Below are 27,064 nucleotides of genomic sequence, written 5' to 3' on the forward strand. Positions count from 1 at the left end.
TGCTGTGTACTGATCCCCAGCTGAACAGACCTCCATTGCTTGGTGCAGTTGTTGGCTATAAGGTAGGTTTGTGAGGGCATGTGCGATTATGGCAATAGTGCCACACTTGTAAACATGAATATCAAGTAGATACAACTGTGTAGGTCTAACTTACACATTTGTAACTGCTCAACTACCAGCCATAGGGCCTGAACAGACAGGCCAAAATAAAGCTGCTTTGTGTCACTTTGGAGGTATGCTGCTTAAATGATGCACGCGTCCTAAGAGTCCAAAAGCCACACCGAAGCCATGCTCCAGTTCTAAGGACTGGAGCACAAGCTTTGGCACAGCTTTTGGGGGGACATCTTAAGAGGTGTGTGTCATTCAAACAGCATACCTCCAAAGTGACCTGAAGCAGCTTTATTTCGGACTGTCTCTTCCCCCCCCCCCCCGATGATTAACTGTATGAACCATTGAAACATTAAATGTACATCTTGAAATGTGTGCCCTTCTTTAAAATACAAAACACACTTTAAAGTACAACATAATACAAGGAATAAGAGTATGAAATACAAATTGCAATTAGGATGAAGAAGTCACCTTGTGAGACCTTTGGGTAGAGAAGAGGAATTTAGCAACTAATGCCATCATTAGTTCATTTTTGTACCAGGAAAAAAAAGGTCCAGGTGCCTTTCAGGGCATTTGCTCACAATAGTACAAAGGAGCCAATTATAAAATAATGGAGGCTGTTGCTGCTGAGGAAACTCTTATCAGGCCTTTTTGCTTTGTCAGGCATTTTTAGAGGGCTCTGTTATTCCTCTTCTCTGCATGCTGATGTCAGAGTTTAAGAACTTACACAAAGGCTTAAACAGTACCCTAACATTAATTACAATATTTGGGATCGTTGGGGAGACATCTCAAGGTTAGCAAGAGCTGCGTTTGAAATCCTAAAATTGTGGAGTCCCAGTAAGGAGTTTATATGTGTGCTTATGCATGTGTAAAGACGCAAAGTCATAGACGTATGCATGCCCCAAATGCAGCATTACACGTTGGATCAAAAAGACTCTTTTACCGTCTTACCGTTTCATCGTTGCATATGGAGTGGATTTGGGTGCCAAACATTACCGCAGTGAATGTAAGAAACAGAAAACCCTCAAGGCACAAGAAGATCAGCAGGATCACAGTCACAGGTGGGGAAAAGTCACTGCATTCTGAGAGAAGAAAGCAGGGATGGGGAGAAGATGAACTTGAATACAAAGCACATCACAGCAAGAGCACAGTCAAGTGACAGCTCTGAAACAATTAGCAAACCAGAACTTGCAGGATATAAAAGGTCAATCTGCACTCAAAGCCCATGCTGAGGGAATCGATGCATACAAATCCCTAACTGGCCTGTTTGCCTGGGGGAGGCAGATGGCATGGAGAAAAGACGTTTGCTCCTGCACCTGGCAACCATGTTGCACAAATGGTGGGTCACAAGCTGTGAAGCACTATAGCTCACATTTAAAGTCTCTTTGAGGTGTTTTGTCTGCACCGGCTCTTTAAGGATCTGAAGAGCTAGCATTATTATGGTAAAGCTAAAAAACTGTATGCTGTGATGACATACAGTGCACCTGTGCCATACGTGGGCTCACTATCTACGGCTTTCAGCTTATGCTGAAGTCGTGCTGCAATACAATGAATGCTGTGTGCACCTGTGGTGCGCATGCGCCGCTGAGCTGCAGCCCCATTATATTCAATAGGGCTCAAACATATGTGTTATTTGCCTTATGTGGGCGGTCCAGAACAGATCCTCGCATAAAGTAAGGGTCCACTGTAGATAGATACAGAGGCCCTTCTCACTAATTTTTCACATAACCAACTGTAGGTCACCTACACATACAATTCTCTTTTTTTAAAGCTATTATTTGGAAAGCAAAGGCAAAGGGATGGACTGTTGGAATGTGTCCAACTCCAAGGACTTCTCCAACAAGGGAGAATGATGCATCTTTGGCTAAAGACTCCAGGATTCCTCAGTCACAGAAGTTCAGAAATGCACTCTGTTGTTCTTGGCCCAACTGTGAGGAGTTGTACCTTTAAGGTGTCATATAACCTGGGACTGAGATACCTAAAAGTACCATCTTCTGCCACATGAATCTATATGATCTTTCAAGATCTTTTTCTAAGGCCCTTCTCCCAGTAAACCAATCTTATGGAGCAGGAGTTCCCAACCTGGGGTCCAAGGAACCCTTAGGGCTCCGTGTGCACTTCCAAGTTGCTCCGCGGCCACTCCAGAAAGTGAAAGAAATAAAAATTGACTGAAATTGAAGAATAAGAATATATCATTTTATATACTCCTAAACACCATTAACTTGTAAGACATAGGGTAGGGCTCCTAGGGACTCCACCATAGAAATAAGGGCTCAGTGAGTCAAAAAGTTTGGGAACCCCTGTTCTGGGGTAAGGGGAAAGGTTTTACAGTGGATAGCGTGGACTTTTCAGTAACGGATCCTTTGGAATCACCTAAGCGAACAGATGTGGTCAATTCCATTTGTGCGGACTTTGAATCTGCGCCCCTCACTTACTTGCGAGGGGCAAATGGAGGGACTTAAAATGGGGTGTGCTGCCATTCAAACTAATAGGGCTTGAATATCAGCGGATTTCCGTTTCTGCAGGCAGGGTCCGGAACGGATCCCCCAGGAAAACGGAGGGGCAACTGTAAATGTTTTCATTATCTTAAGAAGGCTTCAAAATTATTGTTCTCCTCTTTTTACTGTTTTAATGGTTCTCAATCTGCTCCCCTACTTCCAGTTGCTGTTCCTTGTTTTTGTCACTGATTATTTTAAGTTGTTGTATAGCACTTGGATACTCTGACAAAAAAGTGACATAGCTAGGCTTAAAATTTGAGCATCTGCTTACCGATCCACTGTCCTCGGACACAGGAAAAGAACTGAAACCCGCACAAGATGAGAGCATGGGCTGAAATTAGAGCTATGTACATCTGGAAATTAGAAGAAGATTGGGAAATCAGTTCTGCAAGGCATGCACCCATGAGTCATACCTACGCTTGCGCATCAGGACTGTACATGTGCATGTGTTTCATGTATACAAGCAAACACAAAACAGCAAAACCTTTTTGACTTCTATTTTTTCCCCAACTATTCAGAATTGAAGTATGTGGCAGACACAAGAGGATGTGGATATTTCTGAAGTGCATGAACCATGTTCTAATTATGTCAGGGTGTGGAGATGCTCCACCCATATGGGGTAAATGCACCAGTATCAGCATACTGGGACTTCTTTGTTGTTTTAAAAAATCTTTTAATTGCTGGTACCATATTGTAAAATACAGTGTAGTGCGCCAGTGTCATACGCAGGCACGCTATACACAGTTTTGACTATATGCAGAAAGCCGCGCAGGAGCGTGTGGGGCACAAGGGGCGGTGTGTCCCATTTGCATGAATGGGGCATGCACTCATGTCGTGTGTGCACTGCCGCGTCGCTGCATGCACGAGCCCCATTTATGCGAATGGGGCTTGAGCATACGTGGAATTAGGCTTAAGTGGGGGGTCCAGAACAGATCCCCCGCATAAGCCGAGGGGCGCGCTGTACGTTTCAAAATCCCCTGAGGTTTGTAAGAAGAGCCTTGATGGGTTACATCGAGAATCTGTTTCAAGGGTGGGCAACTGTGGCTTTTCAGATGTCGTAAGACTGCAACTTCTTTAATCCCTCACTATACTTATACTGCCTAGGACTGATGGGAGTTGTAGGCCACAAATATCAAGAGGAGCACAGTTGCCAACCCTTGCGTACCTGATCCTGTAATGTGTTTCCAACAATGACCAATCAGCTGGATCTAGAAAACTTACAAACAACAATTCCCCAATGTTTTCCTCCAAGCTGTAATGGATTTTAAGAGGCCTGGTAACACTGAGTGTGGAGGTCAAGTTTTAGCTGATGTGGGTCATCGCTGACCTATTCTTCACCATGATTTGTTTCTATTCCTGCTTTAAAATAACCTAAGGGCAATATGTAAGGAAGCACTCTTTAAAAGACTCAACTCCAAAGGCCCATTCTTGGCGTGGGGAATTGAATTGGTGAGTTTTTTTTATTTTAGAAGACTTTATTTTTTTACCAAACAAGAACCAAGCAGCATCTCTGCCACTTGTTGTGTTCCCTTCATCATGCATTCTTACACCATTCTCTAAGATGCAAACTCACCATCAAAAGTGTCTCATATCAGTCTGGACCCAAGTACTATTGAGAAGGTATGTGGCTGCACATTGTAGCCCATTCACATTGATGAAGGAAAGCATTCTGTACATCCCCAATTTGAAGATTCAAATCCCAACCTCAGTTTCTCTAGAAGATAACCTTTCAATCAGGAATAAGTAAATCTTTCCTACTCACAGTAAAAAGCACAAAAAACCTCTGGTTCCTTTCTCCCACACAGTTGTTAACCCATGGGCAGTGATGGTCCATTTTCCGAATACATCGTTTGCAGATACTAGTGGAAGGAAAGGAGAAAAATACATGGAAAATGATGCCATGAGTTGTGGAGATTTTGTCCTTGATGACAGAAGAGGCTATTTCTCTGTAAAGCCCAAGACAGTGAGATGCATGATACAAAAGGACAAATGGAAAGACATTTCAAAACACTGTTTGTTCTTTTTAGAACACTAATGCAGCTGCTCAGAGTTATTGAATTAGCTTCTGCTGCAAGCGTCTAAATGGCAGTATGTGACTTGATAATGCTTGCTTTCTGCATGTTTAAGTGAAAATAAGTGCCTATTATGTTGCTTCTCCTGTTAATGATGGATGCCAAAAAGCAATGCCTCTATCTTTAAAATACAACAGTGCAATGTCTTCAGAACTCTAGTATAATTGGGTCTTTATTTTAAGAGACTCTCTCGGCTTAGTTGAAGAAGACACAACATTTTTTCTCTTGTAAACCAAGACACAAATCTAATCCAGAACAAAAGTAACAGGATATAGTGATTATGAATGTCAACATCATCATCACAGAGTTCCTCTTCCAAGTCTAGAGCCAGAGTCATGCTTTTAGAGAAATACTTCATGGATCACATCAAGAAAGCTTGGTTCATGGCTTACGTGGCCATTATAGTATAAAGCATTTGGAACAGGAATGCAATGGAATATGCTGAAGGAGTTCATGGCTGGCTGGCTCACACATGGAAGAGGAGAACTGTTAGTACAGATGAAGATGCACTAAGCCATTTTGTGGCAGATCTCATTTGCAATTGTAAGAATAAATAAACATAACATAACCCACAGCACATAACAACTTTGCACAATTCTACACCTGGGCTGTATCACAGTTCAAGAAACACTGATGCTTCCCTTTGCAACTGCTAATGAACCCTGCCAGATTTTTAAGTAGGGTCAAGAGTTTTGCCATCACAAAACCTCGCCAGTCTTTTAGCCGTTCACAGACCATCAGAGGCAGAAGAGCGAGGTACTGGGAGAGGCCTGGCTGTATTAATACAGCATCTGCACTTGAGAACTCGGTTCCTAGGGAATGAGAGCCCTCCACGCTTCTGCTCGGCTTGCTCAAACAAAAGGGAAACTGCTTGAAAGAAAATGACCTTGCCTTTCACATTTGTAGAGGCTGCAGTGAAGTGCGGGCCACTTATATCCTGCTGCAGGAGGCTGCTTTGAGAAAACGGTAACATAAGCCCAGCACATGCTTCCAGAGAAAAGAGAGCTCCAAGGTTTAAGAAGCCACTTGGGGCAAAGCTACATACATCATTAAAAGACTCACCACATGTGTGTGTGTGTATGTTTCCTAGCATTTGAGAGGGCCAAATCTCTCAGTACAGGACCACAGTATAGACTGGTGTTGGGTGGGGTGGCTATTCCTTTCCGTTTCCCTTCAATGTGGTCCTGATAAAATTTGCCCTGCTATTTGACTTGGGAGGGAATCTGTTTCTAGAAGGCGAGGGATATATTCAATGGGGCTGTGGAATGGAGAAGTGTTAAATCTCCACCTCCACTATATCCAGATCATCCCTACACACTCACTTGCACATCCTTGTTTAAACACACAGAAACTGATGAGAACAATCTTAATGCATTGTGCAGTCTGGCCCTCCAAAGGCAACGAGGAACATACCTGCAATGATGGGCACGCTCTGGCTTAATGCTGCAGCACTTGGGACACTTGTAGATCACCTCGCCTGGTTTCAGCTGCAAACTCTCCATGTACTCTTTTGTGGCGTTTCCTTTGGGAACAGCCCCCTAAGGTGTAACAGAAGGAAAAGAAAGTGCAGTCATTGGAGAGACTGGTATTCATTTGCAAAGTCCCATGATGGACACAGCATTTTACGGAATAATAGAAGCTAAAAGGACAGATCCCTGCCATGAGAAATTCACAATTTCTGATTTGGTTGTGGAAAATACACAGTCATGAAGAGGATGAAAAAAGTCGCATATATAAAGACTTAGGGGTGAAGCAGACTGGGACAATATGCCGGCTTGGGGGTGGCATGGGGCATGGTGTACAGATTGCGCATGCCTCCATGCCACTGGGAAGCCGCACAACCCACCGCAAGTGCGCTGGTTTCACAGAATTTTGGCGGCACAATGTTCGCACGCACTGTGGCGCAGGAATGCCGAAAAGCCACTGCAGCAGAAAAGAGAGCTTTTTCCCAGCTCAAAAAAGTCATCTTTCTGCCACTTCTTTTTGAGCTGGGAAAACACATGGCGTGTGGTTGTCACAGCCCCAGCCCAGCAATCAAAGGGGTGGCATAATGCCGCTCCTTCGGGGCAGTCTGTTTCACCCCTCAGTTTGTCTGAAAAAGTTGAAGATGCAAAGACTTGGGTTTCAAGCAAAAAGATGTGTTTGTTTGCTTTTTAGGAGAGATCAGGGCAGAGAGAAAGAAAGCGCCACAAAGGTGTTATGGATAAAAGAAATCCTGAGCAGAAAATGTGGGTGAATTCATGGGACTTGGAGATTTTTGAGGGAGATGAGTGTGTCAGTATTGGAAAGGTGAAGGTTGTAAACAGAGATGAAGCAAGACAGGGACAATAGACAGAGAAGGTGAGAGTAAAACCACAGGAGAGTTTTCACAGCAAGGGGTAGAGAATTGCACAAGACTTCTCCCCAAAAATGTATATCTGTGTGTTCTGGCACTGCTTCTAGTGCAATTCTCTATCCAAGAAAGTAAAAATGAACCTGCTACCTGCAATTCTTTTAACAAATGAGACAGATTCAGGTCTTGGAAATAAACTGAGGAAAACACAAGTACATCACTCCACAGATAAATAAGTAGAAAACTCATAGTAAGAGTTTTGTGGTGTGGAGGCAATTTCTTTGCAATCGGGTTGCCATGCTCATTTGACTATGGTTTGATCTTCAGCTACTGAAGGACAACTCTGAGCTGAGCCAGAGAGGAACAGACACATAGTGCACGCACAACAGTGGTGTTTTCTCATTTACCAGCACACAGCGGTGTGTGTGTCTGTGTGAGTGTATAACTGGCTCTTCCAACCCTAAGGGCACCTTGCTTGTGATGAAAATACAACTGGAAAGCAAGGGAAAACACACACATACAAACTGACACCTGCCACCAAAGAAGGGGTTGTTACAGGGAAAACTCAGAGAAACAAACAGACACTAGGATTTGGAATGAGTAGCGTCCCAAGTTTTGGCAAGGCAGCTTAAGAGAACGGCAACAGTTGGAGTGGAGTAGAGGGGGCTATAGGAAAATACCTAAGAATCAAAGCAAAGGCAGCATAGCAAGAAGAGAATAAGCATGATGGATGCCACAGCAAAGACTGGATGCGCGTGCTGCATGCCAAAGAGGAGTCAATGGATGCTGGGAAAACAATTCTCTCTCTGTCTTCTTAGATGAGCGTTCCCTCTGCCTTTATGTGGTAAGGCTACGCAGAAGAAGAGGCTTTATTGCCAAGATAGATTATTCATTTAACTGACTCAGTGTTATTCAATCTGGTAATGGTTCCTCAATATTGTAGAACATGGTCTTTCCTAGCCTTGCTGTCTGAAGCCCATTTGACTTGAATTCCCGGGAACAAATCTAAGGTTCTTTGGAAGCAAGCTCCTTCACGCCCATTGCTCACCAGAGATGTCATTATGTTTTCTGCAGGCTAGGAGACCTGGGACACATATAATGTTTGAATGCTGTTCCCAACATCCCTGACCATTACGCATGCTAACTGAAGCGGAAGTATAATCTAACATATCTGGAAGGGAAGGCAATGTGCGACTGTTTCTCAACAAGCTGAGTTATGAGACAAAGAATCACAAATAGTTGAGAAAAACTGGCTTCTTAAAACATATTCCATGGATATGTACAATGAAATGGGTCCAGATCTAGGAATGTTCAATGGGGCTGGTGGAAGGGAACCTCCCCAGCTTTATCCTCACAGCAGCCACCTACAAATGTTACACAGAGGTATGGGAGACCCTGCTGAATAGGGTGAGCTGTAGCACAAAGAAGAGATTGCAATGGAAGACAGATCCCAGTATGTCTCACATTTCTGTTTTAGATACTGCTTATTTCAACATGGAGTCTCAAACTTTCCAAACTGCAGAGTTGGATAACTCTTTTATCAGAGGCTGCATCCGCACTGCAGAAGTAATCCGGTTTGACATCACTTTAACTGCCAATGCTACAGAATTCTGAGAAGTGTAGTTTGCTGTGGAACAAGAGTGGGAGCAACAAACTACACTTCCAGAATTCCACAACACTGAGCCACGGCAGGTAAAGTGATATCAAACCAGACTATTTCTGCAGTGCAGATGCAGCCAGAGTTTCTATACCAGGATTTATTAGTCTGTGATCCATGGATTCTGCCAAGGCATCTGTGGGTAGATTCAGAGGGTCCATGGAGGGAAAACAATTATGTTGTTACTTCCACTAACTTCTCCAACTGAAATTTAGCATTTCCTTCAAATATGAATGTAGGCAACAAACCACAGTAGCTTAGCAGTACTAGTGACTTTGTCACCAACAGAAATCACAGATATTTTATGTACTGTTACAGTTATTGCAGATATATGTCCATCATTACTCTGAAATTATTGTGGCTATTAGGCCCACTGCTAGAGAAAGGAGTGAATTGTATAGATCCACAGATATTGTGGGAAGGGGTCCATAGCCTTCATCAGACTACCAAAGGCACAAAGACTGACTGAGAGCTCTAAATTGACATTATACTGTTTGCGCTAAAGATACTGCCCAACGCTGATTTTACTCATGAACCACATGGCTACTTTGTTTTTGGCTTTTATTTTGTAAATTAGCAATATCTTCCAATCTTGTTGTTGGTGCTACATAAATGCTAAATGATTCTGCCTAGAAAGAATGTACAAAAGCGGTAAACTTAACCATGGGGATGCTTCTACTCACAGGATCAGTCAGCATCGTTCTCAGGTGAGAGGACAAAGCAAGGACCGCCAAGCAGTTGAAGAGAACCCCATTGATGAGAGAGTACCAAAAGTCTTTGGAAGGCAGCAGCATGACAAATGTCACGACAAAATCCGCGTAGACAACAAGGAGCCAGGTAATCACCGCGCAGACCATCCCGCAGCCGTCGCGGATGAACCAGACCCTGTCGGCCATGTCAGACTCTGAGGACGATGAATCGTAGCTGTCATTTTCGGCAAGTAGCGGGTGATGCTCGACGTCGCGGAACCTGTGCCCTGATGACTGCATGGTTTTCTGGACTGGCCCTGGAGAAAAATAATGAGAGGGCAGCCATGCATCAAAGTGCTTTGACAGCAGACATCGGGTTTTTATGATCAGAGAATGGAAGGGGGGTTTGACTCTAGCCATAACAGTCCTGCACTGATTTTTTCCCAAAGAAGAGGACTTCAAATTTATTCTCTTGCAAGGCTTCCTTTCCAATATTCCCCCAGTCCTATTTCACTCACATATACGAAGAGGTTGTTGTCGCAAGGATATGGACATTGCTAGCCCAGCTGGGCACAACTCAAGGTATTTCGAAGGCCAACTTAATAATAATAATAATAATAATAATAATAATAATAATAATCCTGCCCTTCCCTACGGATCGAGGCGGGTTACAGCAGCACAATTAATACAATAAAATATCTAATAAAAACAAACTCACAATACATAATCCCCTATCCCTCCACTGTAAGCCAAAACAATAACAATAAAAATACAGATTAAAAACAGTTAAAACAGGTGAATTGGAGTGAGTCAGTTTGGGGCAGAGAGGAACTCTATCTATCTATCTATCTATCTATCTATCTATCTATCTATCTGTATTTTATATCTATATACTTTATATCTTTTCTATCTCTAGAAAGGACAGCAACACTACTGTCCACTGAAAACAAAAATCTTTTAACATTTTAACTCATTCACTCATTACTCCCTGCTTTTATGCCCTGTATAAAAGGTCCTTTTCTCCTTACTTTTCACCTCCTCAATATTAATTCTCCATTTTTACTATGTATTAAAGCTATTCCCTGACATTACCTCTTCTCTCTGTAGCATACACTGGCCTAAATATTTGTGCTAAATATTCAACTGGAGGAAAGCCACTGAATCAACTGGATTACTTTTGTGGTGATTCATCATTCATCAACTCATACTCTTAAATGGGACTAACCCAAGGCTGGGAATTGGAACTAACTTGGGATTTACAAAGTGCTACAACATTTCTCACTGGCAAATTAGCCCCCCCCCCAAAAAACAAACTTGTGTAGCTTTGCTTGTGAAGAGTAATGCAGAAATTCTCCATCCCCATCTCACTGTATTTAAGCAGTTTGTGGGTTGTGTGTACCAAAGCGATGGGAAAAGGCCACAAGGTGTGGGTATCTGGAATTCCCCCAGAAAGACAAATAGGGGGTTCATGAATATGATGCTGTGCGCGCCTAAGCTTGCCGCTTTACTGTGCTCACAAACAACAAGGATATGAGGTTGTGCAAGATGGATTTTTGCCCTTCAAGGGAGGGCGCGTCCAACTTGTGCAGAATAAAAAAAATAGCTTTACTGCATTCAAGACAGATTATTATATTAGTTCCAAGTCCCATTAAAGATTATGAATCCTTTACGGATGGCAGAACAAAAGGAACAGCCTGAACGGCACAAACCTCCTCATGTTTACTTGGAAGCTAGTTCTACTGAATCCAATGAGATCTACTCCAAAGTAAAGTGTGCACAGCATGAGGACAATATGAAAAGACACTCTTCTAGGAGACAGGATCCTAAGTTTCAGATAAAGGACTCTACTTCCATCCTCTATAGCATAGGTTATAACTAATATAGGGAGTGAAGTTGAAGGCTTTCATGGCCGGCATCCATATTTTTTTGTGGGTTTTTCAGGCTATGTGGCCATGTTCGAGAAGAGTTTATTCCTGACCTTTCGCCAGCATCTGTGGCTGGCCTCTTCAGATACTGGCAAAACGTTAGGAATAAACTCTTCTAGAACATGGCCACAGAGCCCGAAAATCCCACAAAAAACTATAATATAGGGAGTGTTGGTAACACAATGACAAACTAGAAATGGCTTAAATACCCTAAGGGCATCAGATCCTGTCTGATCTTGGAAACTGAGCACATAGAAATTTTAGCTCTGAAAAAGAGGATGTCTGGGAAAAGGAGGCCACATGTAACCCTGTTGTGTTGTTGTGTACCTTCAAGTTGTGTTTGACTTACAGAAATCCTAAGGCAAGCCTATTATAGGGTTTTCTTGGCAAGTTTCTTCAGAGGGGGTTTGGCACTGCCATCCTCTGAGGCTGAGAGACTGTGCATCTTTTTTTTTAAAGGCCTAGTGCTATTGCACATTTTATAAATGATTAATAAATTGACATTTCTTTTTGAGTTGCTAATGGACTTTAAATTCTATTTGCTGCAATCTACCTTCTGCTTCCAGAGCCCACATGGCCTCTGCTTACATAGATATCCCTCAGTACCATCTTAACTGAGAACAAATATAACAACATCTTGACAAAATGTAGACCTATGACTTCAACACTATCTTCTTTCTTTCTCCTGTTTGACTGCCCGATGAAGATGCCAGTGCAGCTTCGAAAGTTTGCATCATGTATTCTGTGCATTTGGTTGGCCAATAAAGGTATAATTGTTCTGTGGATTTGGGGTGTTACTGTACTTAATAAATGATTGTGTAAATACAGTGGGTCTTTGGTATCCGTTGGGATTTGGTTCCAGGATCTCTTGTGGATATCAAAATCAGTGGATGCTCAAGTGCCATTAAATACAGTGGCATGGTAAAATGGTGTCCCATGGCAAAATAAAGGTTGACTTTTTGAAAAAAATACACACACACACACACACACGCAATATTGTCAAGCCATGGATGGTTGAATCTGTGGATAAAGAATCCATGGCTATAGCTGACTGACTACTGTATATACTTATGTATAAGTCTAGAAATTTTGGTCAAAAAATTGATCCAAAAATATGGGTCGACTTATCCATGGGTCAATGTGAGTCCTGTACTTTAACTTATATATACGGTCACCTCCTTTTTCTGAGTAGAGGCAAATGTAAATGCTCTGTCCATCCTGGGAGCATCTAAAAAGAAACACCAACCATCTCTCGCATGCATCCAGCCTTTAGGACGAACACAAACAGTTATGTCTGCCAGAATTTTGTAAGTTTTTTGGCACCATTTTCCTTTGCTTCATCTTTTACATCCCTTGTTACATGTTTTATATGTACTGGCAAGTGGGGGGGGGGATGGTTATAATTTGCTTTTAAGGTGATATTTGCGTTACAGTGGTGGTCTGGAGCCTAAACTGCCGTATTTGCAAAATATGCCTCCAATCATACCAGGGGCTACTTTAGAGGACTGTTGTTAGGATTTGGGGTGGGAGCATGTGAAACGTTTTTAATAATTCAGAAGTGCTCTGCGGATGATTCCGCTTGGGAGGACAAATTCAAAATATACTTCTGTGTAGATGGGAGAGCAAGTAATGCATCCCATATGGCGCTGGCAAGGAGCGAGCGTCACGAAAACAGACACAGCAGAAATATTTCTCAATTTACATAATGATTCAGCGGAAAAACGGGAGCACCAGCGGCGACTCGGCGGAGCACAGCAGTAAGATCCCTGCAAGGAAGGGGCTGCGCTCAGCATTTTCAGGTAGTAATTTAATCCCGGGGACAGATGTTCCCTCTGCTGCTCACACAGTTGGGTCTTCCAAAGGCAATTATTTGGTGGGATCGGTTATCACACCCTTGCCTTATGGAATGAGATTGCCTCCTCCTCCCTCCAACAAGCCCATTACACATACTGGCTTACGCACCAGATCCCAGGACAAAAGGATTTTAAATGAAGCTAATTTTAGTAAGTGATTTTAATCACCCAGAGGAAAAAACAGCAATATCCTAACTGTTTTCCCAGTCTCCAAATTCACGAACAAGTATGCAAGGAAACATATTGGCTTGCAATCCTCCCTCCAGCAAGCCTTTGAGAGCTGCTTTCATTATATGAACTCGATCTCAGGACACAGAGATTTTAAATCAAACTAATTTTAGTCAGGTATTTAAATCTTTCAGAGAAAACCCCAATGCCCTAACTGTTTTCCCATCTTAAAATCCATGAACAAGCATTTAAGAAAGCATATTGGCTTGCAACTAACCGGAGCTGCACTGCAGAAAAAATCCAGTTTGACACCACTTTTAGTGCTTTGGCTCCATCCTGTGGAATTCTGGGAAATGTAGTTTGTTGGGGCACCAGAGCTCTCTGACAGAGAAGGCTAAATGTCTCACAAATCTACAAATCCCAGGATTTCATAGCACTGAACCATTGCAGTTAAAGTGGTGTCAAACCAGATTACTTCTACAGTGAGGGAATCAAATCATCTATCTCTGTTCTGTGTATATGAAAGTTACTTTTAAAAAGTAATTAGTAACTAATATCAATCCAAGGCCCTCCACAGTAGTTACCACTCTTCCTCAAAAGTTGCTTTTTAATAATAATAATAATAATAATCTGAATGCTCTAAAAACTTTCCTATCTTATCCCGTCTATTCTGTCATTGCCTCAATACCTCCCCAATTAAACAACAGGCTGTAGCTTGGGTCAACAATGGAACCATATGATATTGCTCCTCCACCTTTAAATGGGACCACACAACCATAATGACAGAAGTAACAAGTTACAGTGAAGTTGGCCATCTTGAATCCCATCTCATGTGGAAGGCGGGATATAAACTGAATAAATTCAGTAATACCAAAAAAGTATGGTACTGAATGACACTGTCTACGTCAAAGCCAACACATAAATAAATAATTTAAAAGATATGGTCAAGATCAGCTGATGACATGCCAGTGGAATGGTGAATCTACTCTGGGCTTTAGTCTGAACTATCAAAGGAACTGAACCTATTTGGCAGGATAAGGTTTAGCACCATGGACAGTACCTTTTACAAATCAAGCTAGAATTCACTGGCATGGGATCTTGGAGGTCTCTCATTCACAGGCAAGCTGAAGTCGACTCTATGGCAAACTGATGCGGGAGCCACTGGAAGCCATGGGTCACGATTCTATTTAGTGTCTACATTTTGGCAAGTTCACTTCTAACACATGCAGTTTTCCTTTCCTTTTTAAACTAGGTTATTTTTACAAAGCAAGACAGTGTAATGTGAATACAGTCGGTCCTCCCTCTCCGCAGATTCTGTATCTGTGGATGCAACCATCCGTGGATTCAAAATATTTACTTAAAAATCGCAAACTTTGATTTTTGCCATTGTATATCATGGGACTTGAGCATTCACAGATTTTGGTTTGGTCCTGGAACCAAACCCCAGAGGATACCAAGGGCTCGCTGTATCTGAAATAATAAGGTGCTCTCATTTTCACCTGTCCGTTTTTGTTTTGTCTGGCTAGACTGCAGTACTTATTATTACTGCTCTTCTCCCAATATGTGAACCTTTAAGAAAAACAAAACAACTTAGCTGGTGGGAAGCAAGCATCCAATGAACTACATTTGGTGCCCTGAGTGGAGATATAATGATCTTTGTTTAGCTGTGTATTGCCTCATTAAATCGAAAACACACCAGGAAGGGAAGAAGGCCCTGGGCGAGCCTCCAACTGCCTATATAGAAAATCAAAGTCTTATGAACAGATTGAAGCATGGCTTCCCCAAAAGTGCCAGGAACAGAGTGAAAGCCTAGCCTAGAAGCACTTTTGGTGCTGAAGTCCCTATTGATTGGGTGCTATTAAGGATCCTGAAAGCGACCTGAAAGCACTGCATTGATTTGGCGACATCTGAGCAAATCTGCGTTTTCCCCCCGCCAAAGGGAAACTTGCTTTTCCTACAGGCATAGAAGAAAACATATTAATGCAGTTGCAGGTTTGCAAATGTGTGCCCACCATTACTGATTTACCTATTCTTTTTTAAAAAAGTTAATCTGCATTATTCAAGTAGACTGTGCCCAAAATACAGTGGGACCTTGTTATTCACTGGGGTTTGGTTCCCCGTGGATAAGAAAATCCATGGATTCTCAAGTCCCATTAAATAGAATGGCAGAGCAAAATGGTACCCATTGTATCAAATAGGAAAGCCATGTTTTGCTTTTTGGAATGTATACTTTTTTGGGGGAATATTATCAAGTCATGGATGCTTGAACCAGTGGATAAAAATCCGTGGATAAGGGAGGCTAACTGCAGACTTTTATAGTGGGTAGGTGCTTCTGCACAAAATAAGATAAGACACCCCTGTAAGTCAGAACAATTGTCCACCTCCCAATGGCCACTGCTTTTGTGAAATGGTACACCGTTCAGCATCCAATTCAATGAAGAAAGCTCCATCTCAAAGCTCCAGTTCTTTTCTTCCGAAGAAAAGAAAGGTTGCAAGACCAAATAGTAAGGAGGATGGGATTGTATAAGTGGGCATAACATGCTGGATGCCAAGGGAGACTTTCAAACATTACAGGGGGGAAAGAATCACTGAAGCATTACCCCTTAGAGGCGCAAGAGCTTATACAAAATCATCACTTCCAAACCACAAATCATTTGGATGGGTTACAACAGTCCCGCTCAGCCTTATGAAACACCATTGTGCTTTGGAGACTTTCGGTAATGTGACAAACCAAAGACCAGGCTTAAGATATATTTAGCATTTATGTAGTCCTTTGTAGTGTTCGCTATGCCTCCTATACATTATCTTGCTGTAATTCTTACAACAGCCCTGAAAAGAGGGAGGGTCAAAAACAGTTCAATACAACACACAGCACTATTAAATGTGAGTTTTATCATTTGTACCCTAAAGGTACAAGTATAAATCATGAGAAAGAGGCAAAGAGGAGTTACATTAAGATGATGCAGTGGCCGAAGAGTGCTTATAGTGCAAACAACTGAGCTTAACTACAGTCCAGGAACTGATCAAGCCACATTCTTTGGAAGAGCATCAGTGTTTGAATCTGCATCTACTGAAAATGCATTAATCTTGAAAACAAAGCCCAAACTTGAGTGTAAAGAAGTTACTTTAGGAGACTACAACACAGGGGATTTCAGCCAACATGAGCAATGTCATTATACTCCCTTCCAGGGTTGCCAGCTCTACCCTTAAGACATACACAGAAAGCTGCAGAGCAACATCTGCTTAAAAATACAACCAAGAGGCCACTGATGCCACCAGGTTAAACTGGCATGGGCCAATGCCAATCCCGCTTGCTGAACTGTATCACACAAAACTGCTTCCCAAGCAGAGGAGCACCCTGCTATGGTATTTAACTCAAGCTGCTGTGACTTGTTCCAAGACTTCATCACAACTTTTGCCGACTCTTTTGTTTTCGCAGTTCTAAAGGAGGCTCACTCTGCGCCAAAGGCTTACCGTTACAGATGTAAAAACATTTAAAGTGTTTGTGTTTCTATTTGCGATCCGCCCTGAGCCTCTGGGGATAGGCTGTGTGAAGAATCCCAGAACAAACACATACCTGACAAGGACTGGGAGCGTTAGTCTGACATCTTGTTGTTCCTTTGGGCTTCTGAGATGCACACAGTCATATTTGATGTAACCTGTACAGACATAATAAAGCCACTCATTAGTTGCCACCATCGCATCAAGGAGATAACTGAGAGCGAGGTGTTGTCTGCGGATGGAAGGATGGAACATCTGCAGGATGTGAAAACTTGCATTAATTCTGACCTCCAGTTCCCAGAAGACGTTCAAACATCTACACTTCTCCACTCCCTTCGACTGAAATGCTGAACCTCTAGGGAAAAATAGGGGGTGGGGAAGGGGCTTTTCGTTTTTCTGAATAGAGGTCACTGTTCATGATAGGCATTATCTACTGTCAGCTGCTTCAGGAAATCTCAGATTCATACCATTTGCCCTCCCCAACTGTTTCATTTTGTTGTCCAGCTGTCTCCTGCCTTTGCCTCCATGTTCCCCTTGAGTTCATGAATGCAAATAATATACACTGTACTTGGGGAGGCCTTTGAAGATGGCTGGGAAGTTCAACTCATGCAAAACATGGTGGTGAATCTGCCTTGGTCTGTATCTTTCCAATGTTAAAAACATCTCAGCCTGTATATCTGGGTCAATCCAAAAGGTTGGGGTCGACTTTTAAAACTACTTATGACTTGGGTATTTGAAAATCAACTTGCCCTTTTATGAATATGTCCAGTCAGAATCTTGTCTTCCTTAGACATGATGTCTGGATGCAGGACTTGGCCTAGCAAACTAAAACATACATGTTCATTGCATATTTGAAATCTCAACCAGGGCTTGACAGTGAACTAGTCAAGAAAATTGCACTGGCAATTACAACAGTACAAAATGGGGAGTTTTGAAAAGTTTAGGTATGGTACCATGATATCTGTATCTGACTCTTAGATGCTTTTTTAAACTGGGAGACTGCAGTGGTGAGTAGCAAGATGAGGATGAAGATTTTCATTGTGAAAGACGACAAGGGAAGGGATAAACCGCTTCCACATACTCCCATGGCCTTGATCTGGGTCCAAACTCATTGCCCACAGCTGCTACTTTTTAAAAACCCTGACAGATGCGATTGCAATCCTCCTGTCATATGTACAGTAGTTGGACCTTCAAGTGCCATCTCAAAGTAGTGCAGTGGACATCTGCAGAACTGGAAATTATTCAGATGGAATGGGCCACAGTCCAGAAAAGCCTTGTGCCAAATGAAATCTGTTAGTCTTTAAGGCACCACCATACTCTGTTGCTTTTGATATGATGGACCAATGTGGCTATGCCTTGGAAAATACTGTCCCTGCTCTCCCTCCTGCCCATAAAATGGTTGCATTCACAAACCAGAATAATCCACAGGACCCTGAATGTGGGCACTGGTGACAACATTAATAAAAACATCCGCGTTGTGCAAGGCTGTCGCTCACAGTCAAAACACTATTTTTTAGAAAAGAAAATCTCAGTGGAAATTGTCTCTGCTAAGTACAGTGCCAGCATCTCCTCATCCAGAAGAAGAGGGCAAGCCAGTGTTTCTCTACTCCAAGAAAAGCCCTTCGGTGGGAAAGCAGAGGCAGCAGCTGCAGGAGGCTCCATCTACCTCCAATTAACCCCCTCTTGATTATTTGTTCTGAGTGCTGAAGGTCACAGTTGCTCCACAAGCGATAATGCTGGATCCTCTGTAACTGAATACGCTCTGCATCCTAAAGTTACATATTTTCCACCGAAGTGCGCCTTTTAGATGACCAGCATTACCGCAGGAAAGGCAAGTAATGGTTTTAATTGGTAGGCTTGCTCCCCTGGTTTGTACCCCACTCCCCACAGCTTTCCTTTTCAATCACTAGAGAATGTATTTGCAAGATGGTTTTGCTTATACCCTTTCCTTCTGTGCTTAAAAAAAGAGAGTACAATGGATCCTTGGTATCCACTGAGGTTTGGATCCAGGATCCCCCACAGATAACAAAATCTGTGGCTGCTCAAGTCCCATTAGATACAATGGTGTATTATTTATTTATTTATTTATTGTGGGTCATTGATATCCGCTGGGGTTTGGTTCCAGGATCTCTCATGGATAACAAAAACCATGGATACTTAAGTCCCATTAGATATAATGGTGCATTATTATTGTGGGTCCTTGATATCCACTGGGGTTTGGTTCCAGGATGCCCCATGGATAACAAAAACCATGGATATTCAAGTCCCATTAGAAATAATGGTATATTATTATTATTATTATTATTATTATCATCATCATCATCATCATCACTACTACTACTACTACAGTGGGTCCTTGATATCCACTGGACCACCCCCACACCCGATGGATAACAAAATCCATGGATGCACAAATCCCATTAGATATAATGGATAGTAAAATGGTGACCTTTCTATAAACCATCAAAATCAAGGCTTGCTTTTTGGAATTTTTACACACACACAGACACATACAGAAGAATTTCAAGCCACATATACTTGAATCTGTGGGTAAATAATCATTGGGTATGGGAGGCCAACTATAGTCATAACTAATCCATGAAGATGTGCCATTGATACTCACAAGGAGGGTGACTCTTCCAACTGGAAAGAGGGGAGAGGGCTGAGTAATTCTGCAAGGCCTCCCAGGCATTGTGTGAATCACACTATGATGGAGTGTGGCATAACATCACAGAAGAATTGGCAAGTATTGTCCAGGCTTGAGCACCTGTCTCAGGTTCAAAGTCACTTTCAGCAGCCGAACCCCTGCCACGTTGTGTGGAGTCGTGATATCACAGAGCCCAGCCATTTCCAATCTCCTTGTGGCCAAGGGCAGGACAGGGCAGGGCAGGCAAGCAAACAGATTTGCTCAAAGGGCTGATTACGAAAAGTTAGATGTAGGCACCCTTTGAAAGGCTTGATCTTCAAAAAGGAAAAAGCCACAAAGTGCACAAAGAACACTGTAAGAGCAGTCGTGTAACCATGAAAATAAACTGAGATGATTTTGACTTGTTCACCAAGCCCTGCCTATACACCAATGGTTCCCAAACTTTGATCCTCCAGAGGTTTTGTACTTTAGCACCCAGAAGCCCCTGCTAGCTTGGTCAATAGTGAGGAATTCTAGGAGCTGAAGTCCAAAACATCTGGAAGGCTAAAGTCTGGGGATCACTGCTATACACAGTGAGATTTAACATATCCAACACAAACAAGCCCAGCAATGCTGCTTTTCTCCCATGACACCAAAACATGGAAAAATTGTTTTACTGCAGTTCCCAGAATCCTTCGCCCAGTATGGCTTCTGGGAACTGAAGGACAAAAAATCCAAACAATATCCAAACAAAAAACCAAAAGCAAAAACAGAACAACCAAACACACTCTGCATTAGATCCACCACTGCAGGCATTGGTAGTGGGAGTAGGAAGCTTTTGTCGTTGTGCTTAGCATCGCCAGTTGGCAAAAAGTGGGTAAGGTGTTAGCAAGTTAAGACTGTAAATAGACTGTAAATAGAAAACTATGAAAACAACTCTCCCTTGAGTAAGGCTGGGTTATTTAGACATCAAACCCAAGATTATTTAGACGTTAAACACAAGATTTAACCATCAACAATTAACAGCATGCGTTCCCTCCCTAGCCTCTCCAGTGTTTAAAAACGGAGGCAAACACCATCCAAAGTACTTTCATGGGACTTTCCACGTATTTCAGATAGATGCATTTTTCCTTTTGGGGGAAGACTGGGCAGTGAGCTGCTCAAGAAGTCTGCACTCCTTTCATCATTACAACTGTTTAATAGGCTGAGGCCAAAAGGAGATATTTGATCCGTTTTCAAGTTTTGAGGACATCTCCTCTCCAAGAAGCATGGATCACTATGGCCTGGTTGCAAAGGACCTGGTATGGAATTAATCCTGCCTCGTGGCAAATGGTTGAGTGGACTTGGCAACCCACTTTGAAACCTTTTCCCAACTCATCACCTTCATGTAACACCCCGAGACATATGTTTCTTTGAAATATCTATCCATCTGTCTCCAATAATCAGTTTCGTTGTAAAGTTCGCCACACCAAAACCTACCCATCCTTTTTGTACATCACTAGTTTGACTATGGAATTGCTGAAGGGGAACATACTTGAGTAACACAGAGCATGAATTGCATGCAGATCTCAGGCTCAATCCATGGTATTTCCAGCTAAAAAGGACTCCAGCCGTCAAAACGATGCTAGGCAACGCAGGCTTCTGGACACAAAACTGTTTGCTGCAGAAGGATTCTCTCATTTCTTCCCCTCTTTTCATGTGATGCTTTCTTTAAAACACCTCTAAACTGGTTTAAATTCATATGATAGGTTATTTCATTGTTCCTTATGTCAGAACAGCTTGAGTCTCCCTTATATGAAATGCATGGGACTGCAGGTGTTTTGGATTTTTAGGGTTTTTGGTTTGCAAAAACAAAGTATTCCAAAATCCCCCAAAATCCAAAACACCTCCAATCCCAAGCATTTCATATAAGGGAGACTCAAGCTGTATGTGCTGCCTTAAAAAACAATGAAATAACCTATCATATGAAAACTAAACACTGAATTAAAGCATGGATAGCTATTTCAAAGAAACACACATACACACAATGTGGAGCCTTGGAGATGGGACCCAAGTCTAAACATAAAATTCATTTATGTTTCATTGACACCTTATACATATAGTCTGCAGGTAATTTTTCGGATAAGGGAGACGCAACCTAAATTACTTTTAGCTTCACCGTTTTAATTCTCAGTGTAAGTTACCTTGGCTTCCCATTGGAAAAACCTGAAATCTAAAACAAATATATGTCAGCCTGAAAGTCTAGGAAGCCACTCCAGTCTGGAGAGACAACATTAAGTAGACAGATGGACCAACCAAAGGACTCAGTCCTGTATAAAGCACCTTTTCACAGTTTTTAAGAGGTACTTTTACCAACGCCTTTATAAAACACTAGTAAGAATGGTGAAAGAATGTCTTGTTTCAAGTACATAGCTGGAAATACCTGAATCAAAGTCCACATAAGAGCTATTACAGACAGCTAAATGGTTCACTCCTAAGTGTGTTACTGAACCTTGTTACTAAAGGATTCCCTCATCCCCTAACCAATTGCTTCTGATCAAGGGTCACCATGCTGAAAAATCAGGAGGAAAAAGCTATATTGACATCTCTGTGCAACAAATACGAACTCAGCCTCCTCCCTTCCAAAACGTCATGTGTATGAAAAATCTTCCTTGACTCAAGTGGGTTGCTTAAAGAGTCTACACAGTCAGCTTTCCGGGCAATATTTTAAATGCAATTTTTGCACAAAGTACAATTCTTTGATGGTGACATTTCACTGTCTCCCTGTTTTATTCTGCTGCAACAACATCAAAAATCAAGAAAACATTTTTTGCAAATTGTGGCAGGTTGTCGTGTTTTCAGACCTTCCATATGATCCAAAGAATGGAAACCTTATTTGTTAACAAGAAACCTAAGGGCAGGACAGAGGTATACCTTGGAAAACCTATATTTAGGACTACAATTCCCAGGCTGTCCATGTTGTCCTGGGGGCTTTAGGAAGTTGCAGTCCCAAAAACTAAGTTTCTCTGCTCCTATCTGATTCATATATGAGCACAAGCTTTAAGTATTCCTCTCTCTGCCTGTCAATGCTTACTTTAAGTCCTGATTTATTCTGCAATCTGTTTAATCTCAGTCCCAAAAAAAGAGATTACCCTGAGCAGAAGTTTGGGTTAGAGGTGGAGGGAAGACATACGAGGATCTCAGTCATGGGATATGTTCTTTGTATGCAGAAGGTTCAATCCCTTACAAAAACAAGAATAAAAACCACAGGCTGCTGATGGGAATAGAAGAATATCTCTCTGTGTCTCATATGCTGGAGAAGCTGTGATCATCACCAGAGCAGACAGCAGGCAGCTAGATGGACCATCCATCTGACTCAGTACAAAACAGCTTTGCTGGGAATGTCTCTTAAAGCCAAAACTAATGAATTAAATCAATAACAATGTTCTTTTGTTTTATTTTCTGAAAAAGGCAGCAGCCAACAAAGAGATGAGGTTCCTGATGGCTGTTTTCCTGTGCAAAATGAACGATTATAGTGGCAACATAACCACAAAATAAAGACCATCGTCCCAGACATTGCGTGGAATAGGTGCAGCTTTTTGCCAAATTGGGTCCTACAAATGCACAGCTTTAGAAAGACTCACAATTCTCAGTTATAGGGCCTTTAGGCTGCATCCGCACTGCAGAAATAGTCCAGTCTGACACCACTTTAACCGCCATGGCTCAACACTATGGAATTCTGCAGATTGTAGTTTGTTGCGGCACCAAAGACGGAAAAAGGCGAATGTCTGACAAAACTACTATTCCCGCAATTCTATAGCATTGAGCCATGACTGTTAAAGTGGTGTCAGACTGGATTATGTCTGCAGTGCGGATGCATCCCTAGAAATCTGGCGCTGGTACCTAAGAATCTGTATTCAGTTTTCTGCTCCCCAACCCAGTACAGCAATGTCTCTTTGCCACAGATAGGAAAACGTGTCTTTCTATTAAGCACTGCTGAGATAACAAGCTAAGGGGGAAATCCTGCCTCTGTAGAGAAATTAGGTTTTATTTCTCAATGGAGGAGTAAGCTTGTGTCTAGACTGTATGGATTCAGACTAAAAGTGGGAGATTACATGGCTGGATGCAAACAGAGAAGAAAGCAACACCTGCACTACAAAGACAACAACTGTTCCTGGGATACTTCTTCCTGACTTGCTAGTTTTCTGAATGAAGAGCCAATCTTTCTGTCTGTCTTTCTTTCACCAACCTTCTATGCCTGCCTTCCTTCCTTCCTTCCTTAATAGAACCAATGCTTTCTTTCTTTCTTTCTTTCTTTCTTTCTTTCTTAATAGAACCAATGTTCTATGCCTTCCTTCCTTCCTTCCTTCCTTCCTTCCTTAATAGAACCAACATTCTCTTTCTTTCTTTCTTTCTTTCTTTCTTTCTTAATAGAACCAACGTTCTCCAAAGTTACAATTTCACTTTCCTTAAGAGCGGGTGGCAGTAAACTCTGTAAGAAAGAACGATTACTTTATTAAAACAAGAAAGAAGAGACAGAAGGAAAGAAAGTTGCATTATATTTGGAAGCAGACTTAACCAATTAAAGATTTGTATATGCTAAAAATAAAGGAGAAGAAAGTGAGAAAGAAAATTTACCAATCCCCCCCTTCTTTTCTCACATCCCCAACCAGCATGGGATGATAGGAGCTATAATCCAATCTGAGGAGCCACTGGCTTGCCATTATGACAGGAGTTATCATCTAATCTGAGAAGCTTGCCATTTTCATCATCCTCAGACAGGGGATGATAGGAGTTATAACCATCTCAGGAGTTGCTAGCCTAACACTGTAATCCTACTCTCTCAGGGTATGATAGGATTTATAACCCAATTTGGCACCTTCTGAGCTGTTTTTGTCTTACTGTTCTTGTCGTTTTCAGCCAGGGGATGATAGGAGTTACAATCCAATTTGAGGAGCTACCATTGTCACTCTCCTCAGAAAGAGGATGACACCAGTTACAACCCAACTTGGCACCTTCTGAGGGGCTGCTGCCCTTCCATTCCCGTCATCCCCAACCAGCCTGGGGATGAGGAGTTGCTGGCTTGCCATTCTCATCCCGCTCAGACGGGGGATGATAGGAGTTATAACCCCATTTGGCACCTTCCAGGCTGTTTTTGTCTTACCGTTCTTGTCATTCCCAGCCGGGGATGATAGGTGTTACAGCCCAACTAGGCACCTTCCCAGTTGTTCTCATCATCCCCAGCCAGGGGATGATAGGAGTTATAACCCAAGCTCAGGAGCTACCACTGTCATCCTCCTCAGCCAGGGGATGATAGGATTTATAAACCAATCTGGCAGTTTCTGAGCTGTTTTTGGCTTACCGCTCTTGTCATTCCCAGCCAGGGGGATGATAGGCATCACAACCCAATTAGGCACCTTCTTAGTGGTTGTCATTCTCATCATCCCCAAACAGGGGATGATAGGAGTTACAATCCAATCTGAGGAACTGCTGGCCTAGCACTGTCATCCTCCTCCGACAGGGGGATGATAGGATTCATAACCCAACTTGGCCCCTTCTGAGGGGCTGCTGCCCTCCCATTCCCATCATCCCCAGCCAGCCTGGGGATGATAGGAATTACAACCCAACTGCCACCTTCTGGGGATGCTGAGAATGACAGGCCAAGAACAACTGAGAAGGTTGGATTCTATCAAGTTGGATTATAACTCCCATCATCCCCCAACCCTAGCCTTGCAAGGTAGGCCAGGGGCAGGCGTGGCCTAAAGTGGGAGGAGCCAGAGTCATCTGCATTGAAGGGAGGGCCCATAAAGGGGCGTGGCTTGGGGCGTGGCTTACATGGGCGCGTCAAAAGGGGCGTGGCCGCGTTGACTCCGCCCCTCGCCTCTCAGAGGCTCACCTCGCTTTGGTTTCCTCAGAGTTCCGACGACGGAGGAGAGGAAATATGGCGTCGTCGGCGCCGTCCTTGCAGCCGCCCATCCCGGGCTCGAAGGAGCCCTTCCCTTCAGTGCCTGCCCAAGGGAAAGACCGAGGCCGGAGCCACTAATGTTGCCGCCGCTGCCGTCGCGAAGGGGTCATGGAGCTCGCTCCGGCGCAGTGCGCATGCGCTGCAACCACTCGCCTCAGGCCCGCCCTCAAAGGCGGAGGTAGAGGAGGGCGTAGCCACTGCGCATGCGCAAGACGAAGTTGCCTCAAGGAGCTCGATAAAACATTGAAAAACAGTAAAACTAAGGCTCCCATTGGAATCAATAGAAGGGGAGCTCACCTAGGAAATCACTAAACGCGCCACTACAGTATATAGAAACAAAGAGAGAGATATAGAGTGGGGCTTTTTCCTTTCCACGCTCTATTGTTTCCCTTTTTCCCCGCAATGGAGGGGCCTTGCGTCGAACGTTAACCGGAAGTGTTGTCCTGAGAACCCATCGATGGATGGAGGCTCTACCTCTATGTCCTCCCCGCTGCCGCCGAGTGCGCATGCGCAACCTCTACCCCTTCTCAATTGCAGCTGATAGATAAACTTTGCATGGCTTGCAATTAATGGTCCCACCATTAACTGGGTAGAAATGGGCTTCCCAAATAATAATGCACTTTGACAGCACTTTAAATGTTGAAAATCCCCATGGAACCATGGGATGTGTAGTTTTCCAAGGTCTTCAGCCTCTTCTGCCCAAAAGGGCTGCTGCTCCCCCCCCCAAAAAAAAGAACCCCTACAAATCCCAGGAGGAGGGAGCCATGGCAAGGCTAAAGCAGGGGTCAAAACTGCATTATAGATGTTTCCCAATGACATTCTTGCAAAGAAGCTTGCAAAATATGAGCTAGACAATGCAACTGTTACATGGATTGGTAATTGGTTGACCAGCTTGAACCCAAAGGGTGCTCAGCAATGGCTCCATCCTGGAGAGGAGTGACCAGTGGGGTGTCCAGTGGGGCTCTGTCCTGGGCCCAGGGCTATTCAACATCTTTATCAATGCCTTGGATGAAGGAATAGAGGACATGCTTATCAAATTTGCAGATGACACCAAATTAGGTGTCATTAGGAGTAGCTAACATTCCAGAGGACAGGATCAACATTCAAAATGACCTGAATAGACTAGAAAGCTGGGCCAAAGCTAACAAAATGAAATTCACCACGGAGAAATGTAAGGTACTGCACTTAGGGCAGAAAAATGAAATGCACAGATATAGGATGGGCGACACCTGGCTGAATGAAACCACATGTGAAAGGGATCTGGGAGTCCAAGTAGACCACAAGTTGAACATGAGTCAACACTGCGATGCGGCAGCTAAAAAGGCCAATGCAATTTTAGGCTGCATCAATAAAAGTAGAGTGTCTAGATCAGGGGTAGGCAACCTGCGGCCCGCGGGCCGGATGCGGCCCGGCGAGGCCTTGGGACCGGCCCCAGCCCGGTCCTGCCGCCAATTGCCGCCAGGGTCTTTGGGGAGCAATTGTCTATAGAAGCCTCAGAAACATGCATTTATATTAATATTTTTTAAAAAATCAGCAAATTTTTTCGCGTGTCCTCCATTTTTTTTAAAAAAAGTGTCTTTCATTTGAAAATTTTGTCCTACATTTGTCCTGGTTTATTTATATATTTAATTTTTTAAAAAAATTATTTAATTATTTATTTTTTGGCTTCGGCCCCCCAGTTGTCTGAGGGA

The 27,064-nt window shown here is 42.9% G+C and overlaps 1 protein-coding gene across 3 annotated transcripts in view; it reads right to left on the minus strand.

Moving 5' to 3' along the window:
* ZDHHC7 (zinc finger DHHC-type palmitoyltransferase 7) overlaps positions 1 to 25,530 on the minus strand; it is a 29,996-nt gene extending 4,466 nt beyond the window's left edge. Inside the window, exons 1-7 of one of the 3 annotated variants that reach the window (XM_042438326.1) lie at positions 25,305 to 25,530; positions 16,880 to 16,961; positions 9,351 to 9,673; positions 6,092 to 6,216; positions 4,369 to 4,465; positions 2,878 to 2,959; positions 1,060 to 1,190 (exon numbers count right to left, since the gene is read on the minus strand). In XM_042438326.1, coding sequence (XP_042294260.1) covers positions 1,060 to 1,190; positions 2,878 to 2,959; positions 4,369 to 4,465; positions 6,092 to 6,216; positions 9,351 to 9,656 — 741 coding nt within the window. In that variant the 5' untranslated portion in view covers positions 9,657 to 9,673; positions 16,880 to 16,961; positions 25,305 to 25,530. Of the gene's footprint in view, positions 1 to 1,059; positions 1,191 to 2,877; positions 2,960 to 4,368; positions 4,466 to 6,091; positions 6,217 to 9,350; positions 9,674 to 16,879; positions 16,962 to 19,426; positions 20,000 to 25,304 lie in introns of those variants that run through there. The other 2 variants (XM_042438327.1, XM_042438328.1) reach the window with 2 other exon arrangements.
* Between the last annotated feature and the right edge of the window lie 1,534 nt (positions 25,531 to 27,064).

Source organism: Sceloporus undulatus, chromosome 8 (assembly GCF_019175285.1).
Source record: "Sceloporus undulatus isolate JIND9_A2432 ecotype Alabama chromosome 8, SceUnd_v1.1, whole genome shotgun sequence".
Lineage (NCBI taxonomy): Eukaryota > Metazoa > Chordata > Lepidosauria > Squamata > Phrynosomatidae > Sceloporus > Sceloporus undulatus.